General features: G+C 45.7%; 1 protein-coding gene across 12 annotated transcripts in view; it reads left to right on the top strand.

Moving 5' to 3' along the window:
• Positions 1-12,280, top strand: part of LOC132827667 (myosin-16) — a 289,190-nt gene that overhangs the window by 48,256 nt on the left and 228,654 nt on the right. For 10 of the 12 annotated variants that reach the window (XM_060844286.1, XM_060844285.1, XM_060844290.1 and 7 more), the window contains one exon: positions 3,435-3,584. In XM_060844286.1, the coding sequence (XP_060700269.1) occupies positions 3,435-3,584 (150 nt within the window). Of the gene's footprint in view, positions 1-2,219; positions 2,284-2,671; positions 2,790-3,434; positions 3,585-12,280 lie in introns of those variants that run through there. The other 2 variants (XM_060844295.1, XM_060844294.1) reach the window with 2 other exon arrangements.

The raw sequence follows: 12,280 nt of genomic DNA, 5'->3' as shown, positions 1-12,280 counted from the left end.
CAGAATTCAGAACTGGACAACACAGTATTCCAGAAGAGCCTCACCAATGTCAAATAAGAACAAAGTGGGTACTGTACAGATCTTATACAAAGATCTAAACCAACTCAACAACATTTGTTTCTCAACACTGGATTCCCCCACCATCAGGCAAACAGGCAGTGTCTAGCCCATTTAGCACAGTTCTGCTTTGACCTCTTCCCCTCCTCTCCGTAACTATGATATGGCTTCCTTTGCCCTCACCAGCTTCCATATTCAATTCACCCTTCACCATTTCCATCATCTCCAGTGTGAAGCCACCACCAAATATATTTCTCCCTCATCAGAACTCCAAAAGGACTATTGCCACTACACGTCCTAGTTGACTCTTCGAGGACCCCAAACAGTCCAATCCTCTTCCCCCATCACCTTTCCATGCAAGTTCAGGAAATGTTATATCATCCTTTTCACCTACTTTCTTGTCACTGTCTAAGGTCCCAAACGCTCCTCGCGGATGAAGGGGCAATTACTTTGTAATTGCTGTTCAAAATGTATTTTGGATCTATAAAGGAAATTTGAAGATGGAAGTCCAAAGAGTGCAAAGGTACATATATGTTTAAAATGTCACCAAGTAGTCAAGAAAGGAATGGAACGTTGGCCTTCATATCAAGAGGACGGGAGCACAAGGTTGCAGAAGCTATGCTGCAGCTGCACAAAATCTTGTATAGGCCTCGCTTGGAACACTGTGAGCACACCTTAGGAAGGATTTATTGGCCATGGAGGGAGTATAAACTAGGTTTACAAGAATGATACGTGGAATTCAGGTGTCAGGTTATGAGGAGAGATGATACAAGTTAGGTCTGCTTTCTCTAGAATTTAGAAGTGTTATGGGGTGATCTAATCAGGGTCAAACTACAGTGGAATATGCAAGGAGTAAAGTGAGCAAACAGGAATGAAAGGAGGTGAAATGAGAAACAAAGATAAACAGAAAAAAGCAAAGAGTGATAGAGGGCATGACTGAAAGCTAGGGTACATAAAGGTAAACTGCTTACTCCACTTTGAGATTATAAAACTAGGGGACATGCCTGAGAATTAGGGCCAGACCATTCAGGAGAGATGTTTGGAATCACTTCTGCACAGAAAAAGTAGATGTTTGGAACTCTTTCACAAACTGCAGTGGATGTTGGATATGTTAGTCATTTAAAATCTGAGATAGATCACTTTTTTTTAAGCAAAGGTATTAAGAGCTATAGACCAAAAGCAGGTATCTGGAGTTGGCCACAAATCAGCCATGATCACATTGAATAGCAGAACAGACTTTAGGGCTGAATAGCCTACTCCTGTTCCTATGTTTCCTGTTTTAAAGTAACAAGGGATGGGTTTAAAAGCAGTTGATTATATTTAATAGCAACAGAAGAAGCCATGTGGTTGTGTTTAGTTTACTGAAACAGAACTTGTCAATATAATTCTGAATATTTAAAAAATTATATATTTTAAAATACTAAAAGAAAATATTTTAGATATCTTGGCTTCAGTACAGACTAAAGGAGATCAACTAAATGGTGAAGTTTGCACTGATTTTCAAAATTGTGCAAATTCTGAGAAGGTCAATAGGGAAAATGAACCTAGTTATTAGCTAATTGGCAAGGAACAACACTGGTGTCGACAAAATGGAGGGAGAGGGTTAAATAGGCTTTCCCCTTGGAGAAGGTGATTAGAATGAGCCATGCATTACACTATGAAGTAATTTGAAAGAGAATTAGTTAAATAGTAGAAAAAAGAAAAACCTATTAAAAATATAATGAAAGAGCAGGGAAATTAGATTAGAACAAATATCTTCAAGTGCGCGCTGGTAATGATGCATGCATGATGAATTGAATGACCTACCTCGCTGCTGTAATGTCTATTATTGTGTCTTGCTTTCTTTATTTTTCTTAGTAAGCTACTTAGCTTTCTTTCCTCTCTGACTTTCTTAATCTCTCATGCTCACATTTATGCTTTCAGTCATGCCCTCTATCACTATTTGCTTGTTTCTGTTTATCTTTGTTTCTCATTTCACCTCCTTTCATTCCTGTTTGCTCACTTTACTCCTTGCATATTCCACTGTAGTCTTCACACCCTTTGGTGTTCTTCCAGTCCAATTGGCTTCCAGAAGTGGTTCTCAATCTATACTTCCTTTGCTGGTGGGGTTTTTGCCACTTTTTGTAACCTACAGTCAATGGGTGATGATCCATTACAGTATTCGAACAGTCCTCAGCAACCACCTTCCAGTTCTGTCTTCAGCTTCTCCTGCTGAGCAACTGCACAGTACGTGAAATATCCAATTACATTGATCCATTTATTTTCTTACTCTCAACCAACGCACTTGGGAAGCATTCTATGCAGGCTGGAGGTTTTGCATTCCATTGATTGCTCTCTTGTTATGTCTGGAACTAAGCAATGATTACTTGCAGATGACAGGTTTAGATGACAGTTTCTTTGCTGAATAGAGAAAATTGCTGTGTTTCTGTAAATTGTGGCTGGTTTACATTATAATGCGTTCTCCAAATACCAGTCATGTGTGAGGTAATAGAATCTTTGCACTGGTTTGACCCGGGTCCTCCAGCCTCACTTCAATTCACTCTCTTGTTGTAGTTAAAATACTCATGAGGCGTTATAGCTCCAGTGAAATAGATCTTGCCTTTGGTCTAACACTTCCAGAATTACCCTTTGGGTTGCCTCCAGCTCGGATCTGGGGTAAGCATCATGTTGGATGCCAGCTGCAACCATCCAAGGTATTTTCTTCCCTGAGACAGCTGCATGAGCCAAGCGAGGTATGATTAAGTGTTAGACTTGGCATTTTTCACTTTGATTTGTTCCAGTTGGTTTAGAATTCTTCTGGTCGCCCTGTGTAACCACATATTGCAAAGGTAATTAAGTTTTGCTCTGTTCAGCATTTCTGACAACACCATAAACACATTCTTTTACAGCATGTTCACAATTTCGATAGCAAAACTTCAACAGAGAAACTTTCGGGAACAGCAGCCCTGAGCAACCAGAAACATTCTTGCCCCCGAAGGGTTTTCAAGTTTTCTTTTCTCATTACACACTAGGTGGGTGGGGAAATGCTGGGAGTGTGTCAACATGATGCATTGTAATTCATCTTTACAGTAATGGTGATCTGGTTTGACAAAAACTTATAAACTGTAACATAAGTAAAGTTGGAGTACAGTTTAGAAATAACTTCATCTATTTATATTAAAAATGTTGAGAAATAATTTCTGCCTCAGACATGATCAAATCTGTCTCATTCTGCACAGAATGTAACTACGGAAGTCAGTGCAAATGAGAACAGATTTATTCTGAAGCTGCTTTATGTTATTGTACTATTTTCATCCTCTAAAATAGACTTTTACCACTACCCTTTCCACTTTTTGCTAAAATGCACGTTTGTGTTAATAACCCTTTACTGTTTGTAGGTGAAACCACTTCTGCATGTGCCAGGCCAGAACATCAGGATGAGAGCAAAAGAAGAGGAGCTCCAACAAGCCATTGCAGAAACAGAGAAGCTCGCTCCACCAATCCAGGAGCCTGAGCAGAATACTCTGCTAGCTCAGGAGAAAAGTGCTGTAAGTTCACTCTATGTCAAACCTGTTGTGCTTGATAAATGGGTCACAAAAAAAATCAATTTTCTCCATTAGTTATCCTTTAGAAAATCAAAATATCCATCCCCAGCGCCCCCACCCAATCTCTGCAACCTCCTCCAGCTCCACTCACCTCGGAGATATATTGTGCTCTTTGGAACTCAGAGATTTAACGGTTGCACTATTAGCAACTAAGTCTTCAGTTGTCTAGACATTTGGAGAATTTCCTCGCAAGGCAAACTTCTCTACATCAATTTCCCACTTAAGAAATATCTTAAAATCTATCTCTAACCAAGCTGTTAGTCATTTGACCTAATATCTTCTTCAGTGGTTCTGTGTCATTAAGGCCTTTACAAAGTGTCTTGGAATCTTTAATTACATTTAAGACATGACATAAAATAATTTGTTGATGAAGTAAAGTGGCCAGAGTATATTTTAGGACAACTATTTGGATAGACATTGCACTCACAGTACTTTAGCCCATGCTGCTTTCACTGCTCTTTATAACTAGCTCAGTAAAGTGACCCAGTAAGACATTGATTGATTGATGGAGTGATTTATTGTTATCACATGTAATGAGATACAGTGAAAAGTGTTGTTCTGCATGCTCTGCAGGCAGATATTACCACACAAAGTGCTTTACGGTAACAGACCATAATGCAGAATTATAATGCTACAGCTGCAGAGAAGGTACAGAGACAGAGAGAGAGAGAGATCAATATTAAGAGGTCTGTTCAAAAGTCTGATAACAGTAGGGAAGAAGCTGTTCTTGAATCTATTTATACGTGTATTCATAGTTTTATATCTTCTGCCCAACAGAAGAGGGTGGGAGGGAGAATAACCGGAGAGGAAGGGGTCTTTCATTATGCTGGTTGCTTTCCTGAGGCAGCAGGAAGTATAAACAGAGACAGTGGAAGGCTGGTTCATGTGATGGACTGGGCTGGACTGTATTGATACTCTCTGTAATTTCTTGCAGTTTTAGGCAAAGCCGTTGTCATACCATACTGTGATGCATCCAGATAGGATGCGTTCTATGCTGAATCTATAAAAATTGGTAAGATTCTCTGTTGACATGCTGAATTTCCTTAGCTTCCTGTGGAAGTTGAGATGTTATTGTGCTTTCATGACCACCGCAGTGACATGGGTGGACCAGGATAGATTGTTGATGATCATCACTCCCAGGAACTAGAAGCTCTTGACCATCTCCACCTCAGCACCATTGTTGCAGACGGAGGCTTGCCATCCATTCCATTTCCTGAAGTCATTGACCAGCTTCTTCGGTTTGGTGACATTGATGGAGAGATTGTTGCCTTTCCACCATGCTGCTAAGCTCTCAATCTCTTTCCTTCATTCTGTCTCGTCATTGTTTGAGATCTGACCGACAATAGTGGTGTCACTAGCAAACTTGCAAATTAAATTCAGGTGGAATTTGGCCGGACAGTTGTGAGTGTGGTTGAAGATTTGTAGCTCGGGTGTCCGTTGTTGTGGTTCTGTTCGCCGAGCTGGAAGTTTTTGCTGCAAACGTTTCATTCCCTGGCTAGGGAACATCATCAGTGCTATTGGAGCCTCCTGTGAAGCGCTGCTTTGATGTTTCTTCCGGTATTTATAGTGGTTTGTTCTTGCCGCTTCCGGGTGTCAGTTTCAGCTGTAGTAGTTTGTATGTGGGGTCCAGGTCGATGTGTCTGTTGATGGATGTTCTTGCCGCTTCCAGGTGTCAGTTTCAGCTGTAGTGGTTTGTATATGGGGTCCAGGTCCATGTATCTGTTAATGGAGTTTGTGGATGAATGCCATGCCTCTAGGAATTCCCTGGCTGTTCTCTGTCTGGCTTGTCCTATGATGGTAGTGTTTTCCCAGTCAAATTCATGTTCCTGGTTGTCTGAGTGTATGGCTACTAGGGATAGCTGGTCGTGTCATTTTGTGGCTAGCTGATGTTCATGGATGCGGATTGTTAGCTGTCTTCCTGTTTGTCCTATATAGTGTTTTGTGCAGTCCTTGCATGGTATTTTGTAAACTACGTTAGTTTGGCTCGTGCTGGCTATTGGGTCCTTTGTTCGAGTGAGTTGTTGTCTGAGTGTGGAAGTAACCACCCCAACACACACAAATGAAGCTGCATCAGGACACTATTCAAAAGAGCCACAACACACTGCAGTACACCAGAACTGTGAAAAGAGGAAGAGGAATACAAGGTATTCGCCAAAAACGGATACCCACGCAACTTTATCACCAGATGCCTAAGAGATAGACCACGGAACGAGGACATGCCACAACCAAAAGGACTAGCCACACTACCATACGTCAGGAGCGTCTCAGAACTGACAGCCAGACTACTGCGACCCTTAGGACTCATAACAGCACACAAGCCAACTTCCACACTCAGACAACAACTCACTAGAACAAAGGACCCAATAGCCAGCACGAGCCAAACTAATGTAGTTTATAAAATACCATGCAAGGACTGCACAAAACACTATATAGGACAAACAGGAAGACAGCTAACAATCCGCATCCATGAACATCAGCTAGCCACAAAATGACACGACCAGCTATCCCTAGTAGCCATACACTCAGACAACCAGGAACATGAATTTGACTGGGAAAACACTACCATCATAGGACAAGCCAGACAGAGAACAGCCAGGGAATTCCTAGAGGCATGGCATTCATCCACAAACTCCATTAACAGACACATCGACCTGGACCCCATATACAAACCACTACAGCTGAAACTGACACCCGGAAGCGGCAAGAACATCCACCAACAGACACATCGACCTGGACCCCACATACAAACTACTACAGCTGAAACTGACACCCGGAAGCGGCAAGAACAAACCACTATAAATACCGGAAGAAACATCAAAGCAGCGCTTCACAGGAGGCTCCAATAGCACTGATGATGTTCCCTAGCCAAGGAACGAAACGTTTGCAGCAAAAACTTCCAGCTCGGCGAACAGAACCACAACAGTTGTGAGTGTATAAGGAGTATAATAGGGGCTGAGTACAAAGGAACCTCAATTATCCAGAGGACGCGAGCAGGGAGTATTTTGTTAGGTTAATTGAATTCTGGATAATTGAAACTGGATAACATAATTTAGCCAAGCGTTGGGACCTTGCAATCTTGCCAGATAATCTGATATTCAGGTAATCAAATGTCGGTTAATCAAGGTTCCTTGGTACACAGCCTTGCAGGGCATTTGTATCAAGAATTATTGTGGAGGAGATGTTGTCACTTATCCTTACTGATTGTGGTCATGGGTCAGGAAGTCGAGGATTCCATTACAGTGTGGGGAGCCGAGACCGAGGCTTCGAAGTTAAGAGATTAGTTTGCTTGGAATTTTGGTGTTAAAGGCGAACTGAAGTCAATAAGCAGGAGCTTGGTATAGGCATCCTTGTAATCCAGTTGTGGCAGGAATGATTGTAGGGCCAGGGAGGTGGTGTCTGCTTGTTGCACTGAGAGGCGATTTACAAAGAATCAAGGCAATGTGGTAGGCTGGAGCTGACGTGAGCCTTGAATAACCTCTTGAGGCATTTCATAATTATGGAGGTCAAAGACACACGCAGTAGTCATTGAAGCACGCTGCATGATTTTTCTTTGGTACCAGGATGATGGTGGTCTTCTTGAAGCAGCTGGGGACTTCAGTTTGTAGTAAGGTGAGATTAAAAACATCAGCAAATACTCCCGCCAGCTGTTCCAGGCAGGATCTGGATGCACGGCCGGAAACTCCATCTGGGCCTATCGCTTTCAGTGGGTTCATTCTCAAGAAGGCTGACATAATGTCTGTAGCGGTGACCCATGGGTACAATTACATCCGAGGCTGTTGGGAAAGGTGACATTGTTTCATTAATCTGTTCAGAGCTAGCGTGGAATACATTGAGCTTGTCGGTTAGAGATGTAATGTTGCCCACAATTCTGTTTGACTTTGTTTTGTAGCTCATTATGTTCTGTAAGCCTTGCCATAAATGTTAGGTGTCCATGTGGTTGGTCTGGGTCACAAACTTAGTTTAGCATTGCCTCTTGGCGTCTCTGATGACCTTACTAAATAGGTCAGGGTTGCCCTATTTGCACACCTCAGATCTAAACTTCAGTAGGGAATGGATCGCCCAATCAGATTGGGGAACATTCAGATTAACTTCTTCGGCACACAGTCTTCTGCACACTTCCCAATGAAGTCTAAAATAGTAGTGGTATACTCGTTTAGGCTGGCCTTGTGTCAAGGTGATTTAGTTGTAGAACCCAGAGAGTTAAGTTCACATGCAAGACCTGATTTATATCTGTAATGCATAGTCTTCCTCTCCTTTTATCCTTTTGTTGTTTTCCACCCTTTCCTTCCCTGACCAGACCAGCTCAGTATTCTTTAAACACCGGTAGTTCTCTCTGTCTGATCCAAGTACCTCTTCACATGTGAACATACAATAAGGGATGCAAGTATCCCTTCCAGACTTAAAAAATAGTTTCCTAGGTTGTCAAACAGGAAAATAATTAAGAAGAATGTAATAACAATAGTAATAATCAAAATGGTGACCATTTACGTCAGGGCTGGGATTAAAAGGGCAACAATTAATCCTCGAATTGCTTGAGCAGACAGTCTCTGGGAAACTGTGTCCAATTTTGGACATCATCCATAATGAAATACATATTTCTAACTGGACAGTTTCATAGAATCCCTACTATGTGGAAATTGGCCATTTGGCACAACAAGTCCACACTAACCCTCTGAAGAGTAACCCATCCACTACCCTATTACTCTATACTTACCCCTGACTAATGCCCCTAATTTACACATCCCTGAAAACTATTGGCAATTTAGCACAGTCAATTCACTTAACCTGCACATCTTTGAATTGCTGGAGGAAGCAAGAGTGATTTAAAAAAAGAACCTTGTCGCTCAGTGAATAGTTAGGGTGTGGAATGCACCACATGGAAATGTGGTAGAGGTAGGTTCAGTGAGAAGAAACAGGTCACAGGGTAATGGGGAAAGAAAAATTAGGAGATTGGCATTAGATCTCGATGCTTATTTGAAAATCTGTTGCAGGCACAATAGCCTGAAATTTCTCGTCTCATGCTGATGCAATTCCCTGAGAACATTATAATTTGGGCAACTTGAGAGTGATTCAGCTCAACTGGTCAGGTCACTTGATTGTGGTGCACAATGATGCCGCAGAGCCAACTTTTTCAGGGACCTGGGTTAGACTTCAACTTCGGACAACTGTCTGGATGGAGTTCGCACATTCTCCCCATGTCTGCTCGCTAGATTTCCCAGTGATTGAAAGCAATCACCACTGCTATCCCTGCCCCAACTGATCCCTGTGCTGACTGGAATAGCTCATGGATGCCCTTAGCTTGGCCCATGCTTGAGGTGGTGTGGTGCCCTCAAGCTACAATTGTCTCTCCAGTGGAAAAAAACTTCAATGGCTCTTTGCAGTCTACAGCTAATTGCTTCTACCAAGATTTAAAAGATACCCAATGAAAAGGCATTTAAAATTAATTTGCAGAATTGCTTTAGTCTCAAGATATTAAATTTTTCCAATATACCATGACTCTGGAATTACCCCAGACCACACACCCCTTACCTTCACCTCCCAAGGGCATTGATATTTACCACGATGGATGTGGCACTCGGAAGGATGACATCTAATTTGAAAACTACACTCTGTGCCTTGCCATATGATTCTCGCAATTCAATCTTGTGTTTTCTTAAAGGCCACAGACCCAGACATAAACAGACAGCTACATCAACTGTGAAACATGGCAGATCATTCATACAGCTGGAGGAACTTGTATTTAAGGTAGAGATTGCAAATAAACATTTGCTGGCAGGTTTCCACGGGAGAGTTGATTAGGTCTAGACCCATGGCCAGTTCTGGCTCTGGCACTGAGGTCACAGAGGCTTTAGCATGGGTAGTGGAGGAGGCTGGAGCCAGGACCCCAGAGATGATGACTGGCAGCAATGGCTAGAGGAACATCAGAAGGGGGAGCAGGAGGTGTGAGAGCAGGCCCATGGCTGCAACTTAGATGTGGCTGTTGTGGGAGTGATACAATGATTGAGGTGGACCTGTAACTGAGTCAGCAGAGCCCATTACAGAGACCCTGGAACCCAGTACAGAGACCCTAGAGACCATTACGGAAACCCTGGAATACCCCGGAGCATATTACAAAGACCCCAGAGCCCATTACAGAGACCCCGGAGATTGTTACAGAGACCCTGGAATTTGTTATAGAGACCGCGGAGCCCCTTATTATTAGATTATATTAGATTAGATTCCCCACAGTGTGGCAACAGGCCCTTCGGCCAAACAAGTCCACACCAACCCTCCAATGAGTAACCTAACCAGACCCATTTCTCTCTGACTAATACAACTAATGCTATGGGCAATTTAGCATGGCCAATCCACCTAACCTGCATATCTTTGGATTGTGGGAGGAAACCAGAGCACGCGAAGGAAACTCATGCAGACGCAGGGAGAAGTGCAAACTCCAACACAGTCACCCGAGGCTGGAATCGAACGTGGGTCCCTGGCGCTGTGATGCAGCAGTGCTAGCCAGAGACCCTGAAGCATATTACAGGGACCACGGAGCACGTTACAAAGACCCTGGAGCACGTTACAGAGACTCTGGAGCATATTACAGAGACCCCGGAGCCTGGTACAGCGACCCCGGGGCCCGTTACAGGGACCCCGGAGCCCATTGCAGAGACCCCAGAACCCGTTACAGTGACCCCGGAGCCTGGTACACATACCCCAGAGCCTGTTACAGAGACCCCAGAGCCTGGTACAGAGACCCTGGAGCATGTTATAGTGACCCTGGACCCTATTACAGAGATCCCGGACCCAGTTACGGTAACCCCGGGGACTGTTAGAGACCCCGGAGCCTGTTGCAGAGATCCTGGACCCTGATACAGTGTCCCCGGTGACTGTTACAGAGACCCCGGGGTCCGTTACATAGACGACGGAACCTGTTATGGTAAACCTGGGGACTATTACAGAGACCCCAGAGCCTGGTACAGAGACCCGGAGCATGTCATAGTGACCCCGGACCCTGTTACAGAGGCCCCAGAGCCGGTACAGACCCGAAGCCTGTTACAGAGACCCTGGAGTCTTTTACAGAGACCCCGGGGCCCGTTACAGAGACCCTGGAGCATGTTAAAGTGACCTCTGAGCCTGTTACAAAGACCCCGGAGCCTTGTGGAGAGACCCCAGAGCCTGTTACAGAGACCCCGGAGCCTGTTACAGAGACCCCGGAGCCTGTTACAGAGACAGTGGAGCCTGTTACAGAGACCCCGGAGCCTGGTACAGAGACCCCGGAGCCTGTTACAGAGACCCCGGAGCCTGGTACAGAGACCCCGGAGCCTGGTACAGAGACCCCGGAGCCTGGTACAGAGACCCCGGAGCCTGTTACAGAGACCCCGGAGCCTGGTACAGAGACCCCGGAGCCTGTTACAGAGACCCCGGAGCCTGTTACAGAGACCCTGGAGCCTGGTACAGAGACCCCAGAGCCTGTTACAGAGACCGTGGAGCCTGTTACAGAGACCCCGGAGCCTGGTACAGAGACCCCAGAGCCTGGTACAGAGACCCCGGAGCCTGTTACAGAGACCCCGGAGCCTGGTACAGAGACCCTGGAGCCTGGTACAGAGACCCCGGAGCCTGGTACAGAGACCCCGGAGCCTGTTACAGAGACCCCGGAGCCTGGTACAGAGACCCCGGAGCCTGTTACAGAGACCCCGGAGCCTGTTACAGAGACCCCGGAGCCTGTTACAGAGACCCTGGAGCCTGGTACAGAGACCCCAGAGCCTGTTACAGAGACCGTGGAGCCTGTTACAGAGACCCCGGAGCCTGGTACAGAGACCCCAGAGCCTGGTACAGAGACCCCGGAGCCTGTTACAGAGACCCCGGAGCCTGGTACAGAGACCCTGGAGCCTGGTACAGAGTCCCTGGAGCCTGTTAGAGACCCCGGAGCCTTGTACAGAGACCCTGGAGCCTGTTACAGAGACCCCGGAGCCTGTTACAGAGACCCCGGAGCCTGGTACAGAGACCCGGAGCCTTGTACAGAGACCCCGGAGCCTGGTACAGAGACCCTGGAGCCTGTTACAGAGACCCCAGAGCCTTGTACAGAGACCCTGGAGCCTGTTACAGAGACCCCGGAGCCTGTTACAGAGACCCGGAGCCTTGTACAGAGACCCTGGAGCCTGTTACAGAGACCCCGGAGCCTGTTACAGAGACCCGGAGCCTTGTACAGAGACCCGGAGCCTTGTGGAGAGACCCCAGAGCCTGTTACAGAGACCCCAGAGCCTGTTACAGAGACCGTGGAGCCTGTTACAGAGACCCCGGAGCCTGTTACAGAGACCACGGAGCCTGTTACAGAGACCCGGAGCCTGTTACAGAGACCCCGGAGCCTGTTACAGAGACCCCGGAGCCTGTTACAGAGACCCCGGAGCCTGTTACAGAGACCCCGGAGCCTGTTACAGAGACCCCGGAGCCTTGTACAGAGACCCCGGAGCCTGTTACAGAGACCCCGGAGCCTGTTACAGAGACCCCGGAGCCTGTTACAGAGACCCCGGAGCCTGTTACAGAGACCCCGGAGCCTGGTACAGAGACCCCGGAGCCTGTTACAGAGACCCCGGAGCCTGGTACAGAGACCCGGAGCCTGTTACAGAGACCCCGGAGCCTGTTACAGAGACCCCGGA

This window comes from Hemiscyllium ocellatum, chromosome 25 (genome assembly GCF_020745735.1).
Source record: "Hemiscyllium ocellatum isolate sHemOce1 chromosome 25, sHemOce1.pat.X.cur, whole genome shotgun sequence".
Classification (NCBI taxonomy): Eukaryota; Metazoa; Chordata; class Chondrichthyes; order Orectolobiformes; family Hemiscylliidae; genus Hemiscyllium; species Hemiscyllium ocellatum.
The sequence above is the reverse complement of the archived record's forward strand: the minus strand, read 5'-3'. Positions and strand labels throughout refer to the sequence as shown.